The following is a 13960-nucleotide window of genomic DNA, read 5'->3' on the forward strand; positions in this document are numbered from 1 at the left end:
TAACAAAGGTCTATCTATCTATATATCAATCTATCTATCTGCTATTCTGGCCATGTCATTACAGACGAACGTTCGGCAAAAATACGCCAATATTTGGCAAAAAAAGCAGATCTAAGCAACACGCTGTGAGCTTGTGGATCAGCTAATTTTGTTTGATTCTTTTTGTTCTTTACGTTCCCAATTCTGCTTTTACCACGAGGCAGCAAAAGATTTACGCAGGTTCTCTCTCTAGAGCAGTGGTTCTCAACCAGCGGTCCGGGGACCACCAGTGGTCCTTGAGGTGGTTCCAGGTGGTCCCCAGCTAAATGATGGAGAGTTGATAACCAAATGGACCCTTTATATACAGTAGATCTTTAAACCTTGAGTGTAAAATGACCCTTACGGGTCCATTTGGTTTCATTTGGTTTCATTTTCACTCTCAAGTTGGTAACCAAATGGACCCTTATAGATCTTTAACTCTTGATAGGGTAAAATTAAACCAAATGGACCCTTACGGGTCCATTTGGTTTCATTTTACGCTCTCAAGAGTTAAATTATTGTTAAACATCTGCATTACCTAATTAAAGAATTGTTATTTTGATCAACGTTTGCCTGTCATCTCTCCTATGGCACCAACATCAATACAGCATGGAATTGTGGACAAAATCGTATCCAACAAGTTTTGGGGTCTGAGAGTCTAAATCTCATCAAACGGTGGTCCGTGGCTCAAATGCCAAATAAATAATTGATCTTGATATGAAAAGAGTTGAAAACCACTGTGCTAAAGGACAGCACTCACTCTGATACAGATAAGCCAGCTGGAGATAATGTATACAGTTAGTTGGAGGAGCATGTATGTAGCATGGATTCAACATCACACAATACTAGTGAATTATCATGCCACTCACGTTCCAAGTGCACTTCAAGGACTTCTGCCAATCTGGTCCCCTCTGCAAGAGAACATGGAACGTATGCAACTTGAAAGTGACATGAAAGTGACTTTCAAGTTGAGTAGGAATAACCTTTGAAACAGCTGTCTTCCATTAGCACACATACAGTAGCAGACTGCATTTCTCTAATAGCAGCTAAATACAATCTACTGTATGACTATAGCAGCCAGCAAGGTAACATAGAGGTAAAAACTGCTATCCTGTACATTAAGTGTCTGAAGACATTTTATTATTGTTATTATTGTTACTACTACTACTACTGTACTAGACCTACTCGGGAATGATGCAAGTTGGAAATGTATGCCCCACCTACGCCTATATATCCGATCGACTCATGCTGGGCATGGCACTCCCTTGAGTCGTTGGGTTCTCAAGATAGTACAGGGACACGCACGGACAGACAGAGATTTCACACATTTATAGTAGGATTATTACTATTATTACTTACTTACTTACGCCTATTACCCCTTCTAGGGCTTAGGCTGTCACCAGAGTTCTGAGCCAACACATCCAGCTGTCCCTATTGTGGCCCATTTTCTTGGCATCTGCCTCCTAGCCTCTGCGCCAGGTGTTTCGTGGCCCGACCTCTCTATCTTTTCCCTTTGGGGTTCCACTTGAGGGACTGTCTTGTGGTGTTTGAGGCTGGTTTACGGAGAGTATGGCCTTATCCATCTCCAACGCCGCTTGAGGATCTCTTCCTCTGCTGGTTTTTGGTTGGTGCGGTGCCACAGTTCTTTGTTTCTGATGGTGTTATAGGCCAGCGGATCTGGAGGATTCGTCGCAGACAGGTGTTGATGAATGACCTCTGAATGATTTTGTTTGTGGTGTTTACAGTGGTACTCCATGTCTCAGCACCATAGAATAGGACTGACTTCACATTTGTGTTAAAGATCCAGATCTTTTTTGTGATGGCCAGGTATTTCGCGCTCCAGATGTTTTTAGTTGGAGGTTAGCTACCCTGGCCTTGCCAATCCTGACTCTCACATCTGCCTCTCTTCCACCCTGCTTGTTGACAATGCTGCCAAGGTAGGTGAACTCATCAACCTCCTCCAGTGCTTCGTCCTTCCAGCATGATGGATGAAGTGCTGGCAGAGTTGACTCTCAGGACTTTGCTCTTCTCCCTTTGGATGTTAAGACCAAGGCCAGCTGAGTTAGCTGGGATGGTGCTGGTCTTTTCCTGCATCTGCTCCTGGGTGTGAGAGAAAGGTCAGATCGTTATTATCATTACCCTTTATTTACCGAAGAGAGGTTCGCTTAGCATAAATGCTCTCTTTCAACGATGCCCTGCTTCACACACACGCACGCACGCACGCACGCACGCACGCACGCACGCACGCACGCACGCACGCACGCACGCACGCACGCACGCACGCACGCGATCCTAAGAAAAACCCAACATTCAATCAGTGGTGTAAAGTAACAAAGTACTGAACTTTTTTTTTTAGGTTTGAGGTTCTTTTACTTTATTGGAGTATTTCCAATTTTTTATATTTTACTTCTACTCCACCTATCAGAGGCAAATATTGCACTTTTTACTCCACTACAATTATTTGAAAACTAGTTAGGCCTACTAGTTACTTTGCAGATTTTATACAATTACAAAACATGCATTAACCACTTCAGCCCTATATACATTTCTGCCTTTTGAAAATCGACGATCTACAAGCTCACCATAAGTTGTGATGCGACGCATTGTGAGCTTGTAGATCTGCTATTTTCAAAAGATTTGTATACATTTCATACATTTGAAAACTTGTGAAATGGGACATTCTGCATAATGAGTACTCTCTACTTTTGGTACTTGAAGTTACATTTTGATGCCAATACTTTTGTACTTTTACTCAAGTTCATTTTTACTTCCGGACTTACCGCTCCAGGATGTATTGACATCTTTTCACAACCCCCCAGTAGGCTAAAAGCTAAGACATAATGAGCTGTCAATATCTTCAAAGGTCAATCATAATGAATGTCAGGTATCCTCTCGCTCAGCTCTATACTTAAGCCATTCAATCCGGGAACGCATCTGATAAATGGTGCATTTATATATAAATGGTACATTTATATAGCGCTTTTATCCAAAGCGCTTTACATAGATTGGGTATGACATTCACCCATTCACACATTCATACACCGATGGCGGAGGAAACCATGCAAGGCACCAACCTGCTCATCGGGAGCAATTAGGGGTTCAGTTCAGTGTCTTGCTCATGGACACTTCGACACCAACTGTAGGGGAGCCCGGGATCGAACTGGGAACTGGGAGTTCTGGCCACTCTACCCCAGAGCCACTGCCGCCTCGTCTGCTGCCACTGCTGCCCCGCCGCCATCTGTGTCATTTTAGATGTCTTTGGCTTTTCCAAAATAGCAGATATACAAGCTCATAGTGCGGCACTCGGTGCCGCGCTATGAGCTTGTATATCTGCTATTTTTCAATAGCCAAAGTAATCTTAAAATGACACAGATGCGTTCCCGGTCTTAATGGATTAACTACCCAGGGGGTCCCCTATAGTCTGGCCACGTCGTTTGTGATGAATTTTCAGATAAAATAGCAGGTCTAACAAGCTCACAACGCATTTTAGATACGTTGTGAGCTTGTACATCTAGTATTTTTATGCCAAATAGATTTCATTTGGTGTATAGAGCAGTGAGTTGTGTTCAACCTTTCCTCCTTTTTCAAAAATACACAATCTGTGCATTGAAACTATACACTAGCACAGTGGTTCTCAAACTTTATTTTCTGCGTTTCTGTGTGGAATTCCACTTTTACAATCTCATTGACATTCTCATTCACATAAATGCGCACAGCACTACACATACTGCATAATAGATAAGCCACCCCATCTCTCTTTCTTTTTGTTTTGAGCTACTGTATAAAGTGAGAGAGAAGGATTGTATAGGCAGTCTGGTCTGTGAAGAAACTCTCAAACTTTATTTCTGGAGCACATTCAACATGCCCCATGTTGACCCGAGAGCTGCACAGAATAATTAAACAGTGAAGACAAAAAAACTAACTAAAAGTGAAATACAAAATGAAAGGCTAAAAATAAAAACGCCGATACATAGTAAAAGCCACAGATATGCACTCAAGAGTTGAAGGCCATGTCTTTAATGATTTAAATGCCTCCAGTGTCTGGGCACGGCGAATATGAAGAGGAAAGCTATTCCATAGCCTACGGGCAGCCCCGCAAAATTTATTTTTTTATCTGACAGCAGCCTGTGCCTCCTCCACCTCCCTGCCAGGGCTGGCTGGGCTCCAGCCAACAACTGCCTCTTATCAACATGAAGCAACAGGTGGCCTCGGGAGGAGGGTTAAGGGCATGAGCATCTTCACCTGTTGACCATGCCCCCGCTTTTTATTTTTTTATTTTATTGAGCTCTCTTTCCCAATGACGCTCTGATTTACAGCAAACATAGTCACCCTTACGTAGCCAGACAACCATTCCACAATCTCCGAATGCTATATAACATTGGTTCTCAGAGTGGGGTCCGGTGACCCCCATGCATGGGGGTACCAGGGGGTCCCCAGCAAAATTAGTTGATAAAGCGTCACAATCATTTTAACCCCTTTATCTATATGTTATACTTTGGCTATTCAAAAATAGCAGATATACAAGCTCATAGCGCGGCACAGAGTGCCGCACTATGAGCTTGTAGATCTGCTATTTTTGAAAAATCATGAAAATTTGTGCAAATCTTTGAATATATATATATTTTAAAGCAAACAAATCTTTGCTTCTGGGGGTCCCTGGAACTGGGGGTCCGCGGCCAAATACATATCATTTTGGGGGTCCTTGGCATGAAAAAGTTAGAGAACCACTGCTATATATAGAGTCTGGGACTACCCACACCTCCCGAAATCGGAGACAGGAAGCTGACATCTGTTGACAGATGTCAGCAAATGACATCGTCATTTCCGTTCACGAAAATCGTGAAAAAAAAAATCTTTACATTAAATGTTTTAATTCCATTTCTACTGAAGCAGCAAGCTATATGCTTAGACGATTTTGCGCGACTGTAAAGACGAAACGGAAGTGGGGAGGAGGCGTCACATCCGCTTTATCGCTTGATCATTTTCAGAGTTTCCGTGCTCCAGACTGTATGACCGGAAGCATTTGAAAATTGTGGGAGGCAACAGCCTGGCCACGCAAGACTACAGCAAACATATAGCACAGAATTAACCACTTGAACCCCTTACATTGTTGAGCGGAGTCCCTCGGGGCTTTATTCTAGTGACTTTTATGTTTTTGCGCTACTCGGTTGCAACGTGTCACACGTTGAGAGCTTGTCGATCTGCTATTTTCTGGAAAAGGTTTTCCCAGAATACGGATGCTATGAGGTTCAATTGGTTTAAACGGATGAAAATGACCAAAGACAACAAACATTGGAAAATGCATATTGATACAAGCACAGACAGATTTCAAAGTATTGTTCACAAGCTGTTTACAGCGATCGAGTGAAATGTTATTCTCCAAATTTAAAACAGATTGTAGACAGTTCCACATGTGCGGGGCATAGTAATGAAAGGCGCTCTTACCCAGATCAGATGCAACAATGGGAATGTTTAAAACCAGGTAATCTTGTGAACGGGTAGTGACTGATTAATGATTACAAACTCTAAATGTTTATAAGCTGTGAAGATAATCAGGCCATGTATTAAGCAAGGCTTTGTAGATAAAGAAAACAGTGCAGTGACGTACTTTTACTTACTTACGGTTCCACTACACTCTCAGAGTTCTGGGGGTCCTTGAAATTTAAATGTTTGAAAACCACTACATGAGAGAGTGTATAATAAGCATATGCATCAAAGTAGAATGTAAAACTTGAATGAAATCAGAATCAGAATCAGAAGACTTTATTGCCATGACATGTAGACATGTTAGGACTTTGGTTTGATGCAAATAAACAACCATAGAGAATTTCAGTACCTGGTTTGTCTTCACAGGAAACATGCCAACAGGCATGGCGGTCCTGGGCCAGTTTCTCCAGGTGTCCCCATGTTTGGCCACTTCTTCATCATCTGGGTGACATCCAGGTCATGATGCCAGGCAGTGACAGAAGTACAAGAATTCTGGACTCGCAGTAAGTAAAAGTAGCAATACCATGATGTAGAAATACCGTGTTACAAGTCCTGTGTTAAAAATCTTGTATAAAATGTTTTACTTGAGTGAAAGTACAAAAGTATTGGCAACACAATAAATGTAAAAGTAGTCATTATACAGAATGGCCATTTCAGAATCATGTATATCATGTTATTGGACTATAATTATTGATCATTAACCACACACACTATTTTATACTATTTGAAAATGGCTACAAGCTTACCGTGATCACGAGCTTGTAGATCTGATATTTTTTTTGGGGGGGGGGCTTTTTTATGCCTTTATTGATAGGATAGTAGGTTGACAGGACATGGGGAGAGAGATGGGCAGTGACATGCAGCAAAGGCCGTCGGGATCGGGACTCGAACCCGCTACGCGCTGCCAGGCCACCCTGAAGCCTAGGCGCCCGGAACGCTACGCCAGCGGTCCGGGACAGATCTGCTATTTTGGAAATATAATTGGATTTCTGATAATTCTTTATTCATAATTTGATGCAAAGGTTGGAAGCTCCGCAAAGTACTGTAACTAGTAACTAAGTAAAAAGTTCAATATTACCTCAAACTTTTGCTCAAGCACAGTACTTGAGTAAATGTTCTTAGTTCCGTTCCACCACTGGTACAAGGTGTGTCTTGGTTGGTCTCTTTTCCTTTTCCCTTGTGGGTTCCGGTAGAGAACATAGTGATGTTAGACGCACACATATGCAAAACAGTGCTTTTCCCTTGTGGGATCCAGTAGTAGAGGACATAATCTACAGTAGGTGGCCAGTGACTTTGACCAGTTTCACTTTCAAAACCTTTGCGTCATGCATGTCACACACACAGAATGTGGCACACAACACCAATGGTTTTGTTAAGGTGGATTTGTGGATAGGATTCTATATGAACAAACTTGTTATATCAACAAAACGCATCACATTCTGTTTGTGTGACATCAGGGACGTGCACAGATAGACTCTAGGTCGTGCTAGAGCAACTGCCGTTTGCCCTCTTGACCAGAAGTGCCATTTTGAAAAAAAAAATTGCATTGCAATTTTCTTCTATAAATCTCACACTACTAGGGCAGCCGGCGGTTTCGCACGCCGCGCAAGGTGCCCATTTTTTTTTACCCTTTTTTTTTTTCTTGAGCACCTGCCCTCAAAATGTCTGTGCACGCCACTGTCTGACATGCATGATGCAAAGGTTTTGAAAGTGAAACTGGTCAAAGTCACTGGCCACCTACTGTAGTGATGTTAGAGGCAGACATGCAAACAGTGCCTTTCCCTTGTGGGTTCCAGTAGAGCAGGGGTCTTCAACAGGGGGTCCGGGACCCCTAGGGGGTCCTCAGAGTTACTACAGGGGGTCCGCCAAATCTTTGTGTGATATTATTTTATTTTTTTACCTTAACCACTTGAACCCTAGCATCCCTTTTCTGAGGAGAACTTTAGCCAAAAATAGCAGATCTACAAGCTCACAACGCCTCGCAGCGAGCTTGTAGATCTGCTATTTTTGGCAAAGAGGTATAGGTGTAGAGGGAAAAGAGAACAGTAAACGTAAACAAAAAAGGTTTAATCTAGAACACAATTTTATAAAATATAGAGGGGGTCCCTGCTTCATCTCTCTCTCAGCTAGGGGGTCCTTGTGCTGAAAACGTTGAAGACCCTTGCAGTAGAGGACATATCTGGTGATGTTAGACGCAGACATGCAAACAGTGTGACCAATACATCTCCACAGTCTTGATGACACAACGATGTGTTGGCCATGGAAGATACTCATCGTTACTGTCAGGCAGAAACTCTGCCTGACAGCCATATCTCCATATTTCTTGTATATTAATCTTGTAAATTAATGCCTTACTTCATCATTCAAGACTAAGAGTGTGTCACACAAAAGCAGTGAAAAGAGCAAATCTACAGCCGATCTACGTGCGTATATCGGCTATTTCCCCTGGCATCCCTATTTCAGTCAAATTGTCTACATTTTGTCCGGACCATGGGAACCACTGCTTTAGGCAACTATTTCAGATTGAATTTGCTTATTTTATTTGTAGGACAAGTGTGGCTCAATGTTTATTTGAGTGCATGTTTTCTCTAAGTTTAATCAACACTACTTTTGACCTTGGTTGGCTTTGCTTTGCTTGGTTTCAAAACAATGAGTACCTCTGCTCTCTTGTCGAACAATGTAGTGACACTGAATACATACAAACTGTACATGAAGTCCAAATAATGACAAAAAACCTTTTAGATCACCTGATACCATCTGTTTATGTCAATCAGCAGCTACAAAAACAAACATTTGGACTAAAAGCATGCATGTGGAAGACCACCAATTGTCAATTGAAGTATTAAGCACACGTACACATGCTGTGATAAGGGAGTCTAAATACTGCGGCACGGGCGATAAGGAGGCCTAGGAATTCTCATCCCGCTGGAGTGGAACATCTTGTGGACGAGGAGGAGCTTGGGGACGGACTTTGAGGACTTCAGCCTCTCCAATCCTCTCTGCAAGAGAACGCTCCCATCAGAAATGCATAGTACACAGCAGCACATCAAGTGCACTGGCTAACACACTTATGCAAAGTGACTTCCTATTATTTGTCCCCCTACTTAAAACCTATAAAAAGCAAGCAAGTCTTCTATTATACTGATATATGCCCATACTACTGGAGATATATTGATTGTACATGAGCATAGACCAGTTGTTCTCAAACGTTTTGGGGCTCAGAGCACCACTAAACATAATAAACATATATTTTTTCATCTACGGCACCCCAACAATTTGGACATTTTTGACGACGTTACTCTCACCGATCCATGTCTAATGCATGCTGTGGTGGTGCTAGTGAGTTTTCCTCAGGATCAATAAATGCCTATCTATCCATCTGTGTCCTTTTGAGTCGTTTTATTTCAGTCTTTGGAGTAAAACGCTACATATAATAGCTGACAACCATCAGGCATGCATGCATGCACAGTCAAGAGGGAAAACATGAATCAATAAACGTCCTTTCATTGATTTATTTGCCTCACCCAGGAAACCATGCCTCACCCAGGAAACGGTGAGGTGAAAGAAAGGACAAGTATTGTTTTCTTGTTCTCAAAACATGAACTATGACATTCTTTTCAAAGAACATATCCCCTGTCAGATTCTCAAGAGCCAGACGGTTTCATCTGAGTGTCCTCTATATTGTTTAACAAAAGTGAGACAAGGGTGAGAATGTAAATTTGTGGAATAGAAGGCCACAAGGACCAGACAAACAAAGATTACCTAACTAGTGGTTCTCAAAGTGGGGCACAGGAACCCTCAAGGTTCCTTGCGGGGTTTCTAAATGGACCCTTACGGGTCTCTATAATAATAATAATAAACTTTATTTATAAAACGCTTCTCGAAACATGGTTACAAAGTGCTTTACAGTGGCAATAAAATACAGTACACCAAGAACATATTTCGGTGTTTACGGTAAGGCAATTCAGCTTAAAGACAGATGGTCAAACATTTTAGTACTTTTACTTTTGGTACTTTAAGTATATTTTGATGCCAATACTTTTGTACCTTTACTCAAGTAACATTTTGAACACAGGCCTTTTACTTGTAACAGAGTATTTCTACATTGCAGTATTGATACTTTTACAAGTAGAAAATGTGAGTACTTTTTCCACCACTGGACCCCTGGCCTGACGATCTAAGGTTGCACACAGGTTCATACGGTTTCAGCATGTCTAAGATGTAAGTGGCGGCCAGACCTCGCAGGGCTTTAAAAGTTGTCAGTATGATCTTAAAATCAATTCTAAAACTCACTGGCAGCCTGCAGTGAAGGGAGGCCAGGACTGGTGTGATGTGGTCACACGCCTCCTAGTGTTGGTCAGTAGTCTAGCTGCTGAATTATGTACAAGTTGGAGGCGAGAGATAGCCTTTTTGCTGAGCCCAGAGTACAAAGAGTTACAGTGTCGTACATGCAGTGGTGGACAAAGTACTCACAATTTTTACTTAAGTAAAAGTATCAATACTGCAATATAGAAATACTTTGTTACAAGTAAAAGTCCGTAATTAAAAATGTACTTGAGTAAAAGTATAAAAGTATTGGCATCAATAATTTCAAATGTATGGTACAAGGGTCCTGAGGTCTACTGAACAGTCACTCCTTAAGGTCCCAGCAACTAAGTTGAAAACACGGGGAGATAGATCATTTTCCTCCATAGCGCCCACATTGTGGAACAAGCTGCCACCCCATGTTAGAGTGTTTCAAACCCTGCCTGTGTTTAAATCACGTTTGAAAACTCACTTGTTCTCCTTGGCGTTTGAAAATTCAGATTGAGAAGCTGCTGCTTCCCCAGGCATTGTGTCAATCGTTGTCTTGTTCATTGTGTGTGTTTCTCTTGTTTATTTTAGTATTTTACTGAGTGTACAGCACTTTGGTTCAACACTGTTGTTTTTAAATGTGCTCTATAAATAAAGTGGATTGGATTGGAATGTATAAACATCTTTTGAAAATAGCAGATCTACAAGCTCACAATGAGCTTGTAGATCGGCTATTTTCAAATGGCCGAAATGTATATAGGGCTGAAGTGGTAGTCTAGGCGTGAGGTGATGAAGGCATTTATTACCTTTTCAAGGTCTATGAAAGTGCAGGAATGATTTGTACACTCTCTCAAACTCTGAGAGTGTACAAATGGAACCAAGTGTACCTGTAAGGGTCCATTTGGTTCCATTCATAGCATACACTTTCAGAGTTCTGGGGGTATCCTTGGAATGAAAACGTTTGAGAACCACTGCATTAGAGAGAGTTAAAAGAAAACACAGGGAGTCTTTGATGTCCAATATAGCACCATCTGCCTGGGCTTAATTAAAAAACCAATGCATCAAAGCCAAATGCAACTTGAATGAAATAACCTGGTATGGGTGAAATAAACAAAACTAAAAGTTAATTAATGTGCAACAAGCAATAGATCATTTCAGTATACCTGGTTTGTCCTCGCAGGAAGACTTGTGCGTTCTGCCAGAGCTGTGAAGGCAAAACAAAGCGTGTGATGCACTGGACCTGCCTGATTAGTTTATTTTGATTGTGAACGAATGTGCAGGTGAGAAAGGTCTACTCCAGCGATTCCCAACCTCTGGGCCGGGGCCCACTGGTGGGCCGTGAGGATATTGCAAGTGGGCGCCCAAATATTTGGCAAAACATTAAAATTGTAATGAGAATATAGCATTAATATTATTAAAAGCCTGCGATACCGATAACAAGGAACTTACAGCATACTATATGTTAGTTCCATTGACCCAAGCTGGAACGCAATCGATTGATTGATCATATAAAGGCTGCCGTGTTAAGTGGTCAGATGGGTGGGCCCTGATCCAGAGAAAAGGTTGGGACCCACTGGCCTATACTCTGACCTTGTGCTCTGTGGTTTCCTCCATTGCTGGCCAAATGAAGGACCCTGTGCAAGCAGAGACGTGCATGGATGAAACACTTGGAGATCCTGAAAGTCCTGCTCATGGCCAGAGGCCTTGATGTCCTCCAAAGCCTGCTGAATCATCCCCATCACCAGGTCTTTCTCTACGGAGGACATTGTGAAAGGAGAATTCATCTTGTGAAGGTTGCTATAATTCAGTCTGTTATGTAAGCAATGGTATGTTGTATGGCATGGCATGTAGCATGGCATGTAGCATGGCATATATATATATATATACACATACATAATAGTTTATATGAGAGTATCTTGTAGTGGCCAAAATATAAGGCATTTCCGTAAAAAGTCGTAAAATGTAGGATTTTATATTTTTGTTTACATTTTTTTTTAAACATGCTTTGATTGACGTATTTTTTTTACTGTAGTATTTTACCTCTTGGGCCTGAAAGTAGAAGCCACCGCTGGACCAAAGACAAAGAATCTGTCTGCAGTATCTGACACAGCAGCTCCAGTACCTAGCGGGCATAAAACGTTTAACATAAAAAGTTGAAAATATGGAGATATGAGCTTTCTGCCCGACAGATATGACGATATGCACGACACATATGCATTATGTATGTACTCTATTCCGCACTGACTGCACGAGCATCAGAAAGCCTCCATCATCTTAAGACGTCTGCAGATATGCCATTTTTGAAGAATCTTTGAAAAAGAAATTGGAAATTTTTGAAAAGTTTCACCTATATCGACATGCACAAAATAGGGACGTCAGGGGTAACGTGGTGAAATATTTTCACAATATATACAATATAATACAAATAGTAGCAAACCCCAGTTAAAACCCCATCTCACTCACCCCTCAAACCTGTACCAATGAAATCAAAACACATAAATACAATAACAAAATAAAAAGACAAAAACAAAGGGGGTAGGAGGAAATACTAAGGAGAATTACTATAGGGTTTACATTATCGGCTTCCATATTTTCCACAAATGAATGTAGGGGAAGGCTGCCAGATTGTATACAATGTCACTATAGATCCTTGAAGAGAATAATTATCTTATGTCCTCTAATTTCAGATATTGCATAACTATCTTCTTTGATCCACTTCAAAAGAATCTATTGGCCAGGCGACTGATTCTTGATGTATTCGAGGCCTTGATGTATTCAATACACATCCATTACTTTTGTTCAAAAGGCCTCCATTACTTTAATTAACTCTGACATTGATCGGTGTGTGTGTGTGGCCTTGGAGATCTCTTTTTGATATTCCATTCGGCAAACGTATATCGAGAGATGCATTTTGATTCATTGACAAGAGACTTGACTTCATGTGGAAATGTTATTTCAACCCTGAATTAACATGGAAACATTAGAGTTTACTTTCAAAAGGGACTGAAGAGGAAAGGGAACCTAATGGATCTTTTTGACAAAGACATGTTACCCAGAACCTTCCAAAACATGAAACTTTCCAGAACTCGTAAAGTTCTGCGATTTGTTTCGTTGTCGTTTATGTTTCCATTATAACCTGAAACAAGGGGAGGTAGGACAAGCTTGTAGATCTACAAGCTTGTAGATCAGCTAGTTTAGCTATTTTTTAAAACATTTGAAAACTCAGAGTTCCGGGTTCCAAGACCTCGGGCCGGGGTCAGTACTATACCCCCTGAGCAGGTGCAAATTAGGTTCTAAAGAACCCTATTTGAGCCGTAGTGTATGGAAATAATAAATCTGAGTTTGATGGCACAGCAAGGTTCACTTAGTTCTTGTATTAGAAAAGAGCCATTAAAGGAGTAGTTCACGCCCAAAATGACTTTTTACTATCGATTACTCACCCCATGGAGACTTGAATTCATGGATATTTTTTTTCAATGTCGCATTCCTAAGCCAATCATTTGATGACCAGCAGCGGTTACGGTAGGAGACACAAAGAGTCTCCTATCCCTTTAAGTATAATTGTCTCCGCCAGGCCGAAAGGCATGGCGAGAGAGTATGTTTTGCCCCCTGTCCGTCCGTCCGTCCGTCCGTCCTTCTGTCTGCGAGCAGCTAATCTCCGCCACCGTTGGCCAGGTCGCTGTGAAACTGCGCACACACACTCCCTGGATGCCACAGCAGAACCTCTGCCCCACATTTTTCAGATCAGCCTGTCATAGCGCCACCATGAGGCCGACTTTTGCAAAACAATTTTTTGGATATTACTCCTACAGATTTTGTCCAAACAACACGCAAATTGGTACACAGTATCTCTATAGTCATGTCATCAACACGGATCTGTCCAATTTTCCATATGCCATCCTGATTGCCTAAGATTGTCTTCCAAAGTTTGCAAGATTGGTTCATTTTTAACAAAATGCCTCAAATCATGAACGCAGCATGCGATTTCTGTGAAATTTTCCACGGAGATTCCCACTTCGCCCAGGAAGAAATGCCACTTGAAAACGTTCAAATCAGCCTCATGGTGGCGCTACAACAGGCCGATTCACGTTTTTACCTATAACTGCACCGATCTGCGTGAAACTTTGCACGCACACTCCCTAGAAGCCAAGAAAAAACCTTT

General features: G+C 41.6%; 1 protein-coding gene across 1 annotated transcript in view; it reads right to left on the bottom strand.

Annotated features, from left to right (window-relative positions):
• Nucleotides 1–8370: 8370 nt before the first annotated feature.
• Nucleotides 8371–13960, bottom strand: part of tbata (thymus, brain and testes associated) — a 32503-nt gene continuing 26913 nt past the window's right edge. Inside the window, exons 5-8 of the mRNA XM_080455034.1 lie at nucleotides 11839–11920; nucleotides 11389–11551; nucleotides 10962–11002; nucleotides 8371–8504 (exon numbers count right to left, since the gene is read on the bottom strand). Of these exons, the coding sequence (XP_080311160.1) occupies nucleotides 8413–8504; nucleotides 10962–11002; nucleotides 11389–11551; nucleotides 11839–11920 (378 nt within the window). The 3' untranslated portion in view covers nucleotides 8371–8412. The remainder of the gene's footprint in view (nucleotides 8505–10961; nucleotides 11003–11388; nucleotides 11552–11838; nucleotides 11921–13960) is intronic.

This window comes from Gymnoscopelus braueri (genome assembly GCF_963280865.1).
Source record: "Gymnoscopelus braueri genome assembly, chromosome: 17".
NCBI lineage: Eukaryota > Metazoa > Chordata > Actinopteri > Myctophiformes > Myctophidae > Gymnoscopelus > Gymnoscopelus braueri.